Below are 3,699 nucleotides of genomic sequence, written 5' to 3' on the forward strand. Positions count from 1 at the left end.
GTTTGAGGCCGTCCTGGCCGAGGCCGGCGCCCGCCTGCCCCTGCTGGAGTCGCTCACCCTCGAGTTCAACAACGCCGCGCAGCGCCTGGAGACCCGCCACCTCGCCGCCGTTGCCGCCGCCGCGCCGCGCCTGCGCGCGCTCGCGCTGCGCGCAGACTTCGACCCCGACGGCTGCTCCTTCGCCGCGCTCGCGCCGCTGGCGGCGCTGCGCCGCCTGCGCGTGCTGCCCGCGGACGGCTGCGCGGGGCTGTCCGACGCCCACGTCACGTCGCTTGGCGCGCTGCCCAGGGGCGTCGAGAGCCTTGAGTTCCCCGGCCACGCGCGCGCCTTCACGGGCGCGACGCTCCGCGCGCTCGCCGCGCTGCCGCGCCTCGCGCGCCTCGCCGTCGCGTCGCCCAAGCCGCCCGCCGGCGCCGCCGCGGCGGCCGCCGTGGAGTATGCGCTGGCCGCCGGCGCCGTGGAGGAGATCGCCGCGCTCGCGCGCCGCCGCGGGCCCAAGGCCCCCGCCTTGGACCTCGAGATTGGCGTCCCCGACGCGTCGTGGGTCCCCCGCCTGCTGGCCGTCTCCGCCACGCGCCCGCCGCACGCCGGTGGCGGCCTGGGCCGCCTGTCGCTCGCCGTGCGCGAGGCGGCGAGCGGCGAGGCGGTCGCCGCGATCGCGGCGGCGCCGCGCGCGGCGGCGGCGCTGGCCGGGCTGGAGGTCGCGTTTGGCGGCGCGCCAGAGCGCGCCGACCTGGACGCCATCGCCCGCCTGTCTGGGCTCGAGCGCCTCACGATCACCAGCAAGTGTGTCCGCCCTCCGTCGGCGCGCGTCGACGCCGCCGAGGCGCTCGCGCCGCTCTCGCGGCTGCGCAGCCTGCACCTGCACATCAACCCACAGTGGCGCGCGCCGCTGCGCGCGGACGCCGTCGCGGCGCTCGCTGCCGCGTGGCCGGCGCTCGAGCGGCTGCACCTCCGGCTGGGCTCGGCGGACCACGCCGCGCACGGCCTTGGGCAGCTGTTCCGCTTCGCCCGCCTGCGCGAGCTCAGCCTGCAGTGGCTCGGCGACGACCCCGCCGCCTGCGGCGCGCGCGGCGGCCGCCGCGCGAGCGTCGACGTGCCGGTGCTGCAGCTGGGCTGCCTGCCGCGCGGCCTGGAGGAGCTGTCCCTCACGAGCATCTCTTCTGTGCGGCTGGCGCCGCCGGCGCCGTTCGACCCGGCGTACATGGCGGCGCCCCCGCTGGGCGCGCTGCGCGCGCTCGCGCTCGACGGCAACTTTGGCCTCAACGACGCGCTGCTGCCCGCGCTGACCGCCCAGCTGCCGGCGCTCCGCTCGCTGTCGCTCGTGCTCGCCGGGCGGCAGGCGCTCGGCGGCGGCGGGCTCGCGGCGGCGGCGGCCGCGCTGCCGGCGCCGGGCGCGCTGGCCGCCCTCCTCATCACAGACTATCGTGAGGGGCCGCTGGCCCTCGACCAAGGCTGCCTCGCCGGCCTCGCGCCCCACCTGCCGCGCCTGCGCCACCTGAAGCTCTCCACCCCCGACATCGTGCACGCGGCGCTGCGCCCCGAGAGCTTCTCGCCGTTCACGCGGCTGAGGCGGCTGGACCTCGTCGGCTGCCAGGACCAGGCGGCCGAGGCGCTCGCCGGCGCGCTGCCGCTGTGCTGCTGCAAGCCGCGGCCGGGGTGGGCCGGCGAGGAGGCGGGCGCGACGGCGGGCCCGGGGCCGGCTGAGGGGGCACAGGCCGCGGCGTGACGCGGCGGGCGAGGCCCTGTCGGCTGTCGAGGGCGGTGCGGGGCGGCGCCGCGCCGCGCGAGTGCGTGGCCCCGCCCTGCGTCGCCCTGGGGAGGGCGCCCTCGCTCTTGCGTCGTGGCGTGACGTGCCTGGACCCCTTCACGCGCACAGCGCTTATTCCTGGCTATCATCTCTCTTGCTCTTCACTATTTTCAGTTTCCCATCATGCGCGCGCGGCACGTGTTTTCTCCCCCACACACGCACACCGATAAACGCGGCGCCACTATCACGCGCCCCCCTCAAAATAGAAGAAGCATGTATTCGCCGCACTTATTTCCCGCACAAGGGAGGCGGCCCACACCCGCTTTGCCTTGTGAACCGGAATCCGCACCCGGGACGAGTGGCGCGGCTGGTGAGGGCGCGCACCCCCATCGGCACCCGCGACCCCTTGGGCAGCCAGCTCTCAGGTTGCCTTGCAGGTGCTGCTGCTATGCAGCACGCCAAGGGGCACGCGTCCTAGGCGCACGCCTCCTTGCGCGCGGCTTCCGCTGGCCCCCTCTCAGCCGCCGCAATGCGCCAGGCCGCTCATGGGGCTGCGCGCTCCAGTTGCTGCAAGTTTGCGCCCTCCCGCAGTGCCACCTGCCGCCTTGCAGCTGGCATGCGTTGCGGCGCACTGCGTGCTGCTGTGAAATGCCAAGCGGAGCGGAAGCGGCTGCCGCCGCCGCAGCAGCGCGGCGCTCGCCCCCTTGGTGTTGCTTGTTCGCCTAGGCCCCGTTGCGACCCGTTTCCTTTTCCTGATGAGCCTCGACGCTCCCGCCTGGCGCGCCCCTCGGCCCTCGCGGTGTCCCTGGCCTGTGCGTGCCAGCTGCGCGCTCGTCCGCGGCCGTCCAGTGGCGGCCCGCCGCAGCCCGGCCGCAGGGGCACACCAGGCGGAGCGGGGTCCCGGCGCCCAGCCTAGCTGCCAGCCGTATGCTCAGAGCCTTTGCGGCCCCTCACCTCGCACGTGGTTGCCTCTGGCGTGCAAGGCACCCAGGGCCGCCCTGCGGGTATGTGCTCGTCTACTAGCCCCTGCGCTCGCGGCGCCCTCGCGGACAGTGTGCGCGCACTTGCACAGGCCCGCGTCGCTCTTCCTAGAGCCTGCCGCGCCCCGACGGGCAGCCCGCGCCACTTGCGGGGCCCGCGGGGCGTTTGACCCGCCCGCCGGCCGCACGGCGGGGCCGGCGCCTGCTAGCTCTCGCGCGCGCGCATACAATGCGCCGCCTCCGCTCCCAGCGCCTCGCCGCCGGCTGTACGTCCAACCACCGCAACTGTACCCGCGGCCAGCCGCCTGTACGAACCGGCAACCCCTTGCACCTCTCTTTCTTGCTCGGCGTTTCCTTTCCCTTTGTGTGGTCCCAAAAGGCAGGCGCGCCCGCCCGCGTCCCTGCTGAGGCGCGGGCGGTTTTCCAGCGCTCGCCCCGTTGTGAGACGGCGTGTACCCTCTGCCGACCCCTCCCGGCGCAGCAAAGTTTTTGCCGCGGCGCGCCCCCGCCACAGGGCGTGCCGCCGTGTACATCCACCCAACTTCCGCACTTTTGCTGGGGCGGCCTGTTTTGGCAGCGAAAACATCAGTTGTGCTGCCCTTGTCGTGTTTTCGCAGTTTGCGTGCCCAAGGTGGCCTTGGCCCCGTGTGCGCCCGGCCTCGCGAGGCACTCGCGGCTCTCGCCTGCGCCAGGGCCGACGCCGGTGCGTCTGCCCCGCCCTTACCTCTTCATGCCATTGGATTGCTTGGTCTCCTGCACGCACCGCTTGCACGCTCGCGATCCAATTTTGGAGGATGCTGTTTTGATGTCTAGGCGAGCCCCTGCCGCACACTGCTCCACCACACTGCGCCGCTTTCCTTCTCAATCCAATTCACCCGGCACGCCTGTTGCTCGCATGCAACCGCCCATCCAACAACCAAATGCACTGTGTAACCCAAATGTACCTATAACGTTACAGTCTTGTACGGT

The 3,699-nt window shown here is 73.6% G+C and overlaps 1 protein-coding gene across 1 annotated transcript in view; it reads left to right on the plus strand.

Moving 5' to 3' along the window:
- Window positions 1-1,729, plus strand: part of MNEG_4461 (hypothetical protein) — a gene marked incomplete at both ends in the record, with an annotated part of 3,032 nt that extends 1,303 nt beyond the window's left edge. The window contains one exon of the mRNA XM_014047064.1: window positions 83-1,729. Coding sequence (XP_013902518.1) covers window positions 83-1,729 — 1,647 coding nt within the window. The remainder of the gene's footprint in view (window positions 1-82) is intronic.
- Between the last annotated feature and the right edge of the window lie 1,970 nt (window positions 1,730-3,699).

This window comes from Monoraphidium neglectum, assembly GCF_000611645.1.
Source record: "Monoraphidium neglectum strain SAG 48.87 unplaced genomic scaffold scaffold00620, whole genome shotgun sequence".
NCBI lineage: Eukaryota > Viridiplantae > Chlorophyta > Chlorophyceae > Sphaeropleales > Selenastraceae > Monoraphidium > Monoraphidium neglectum.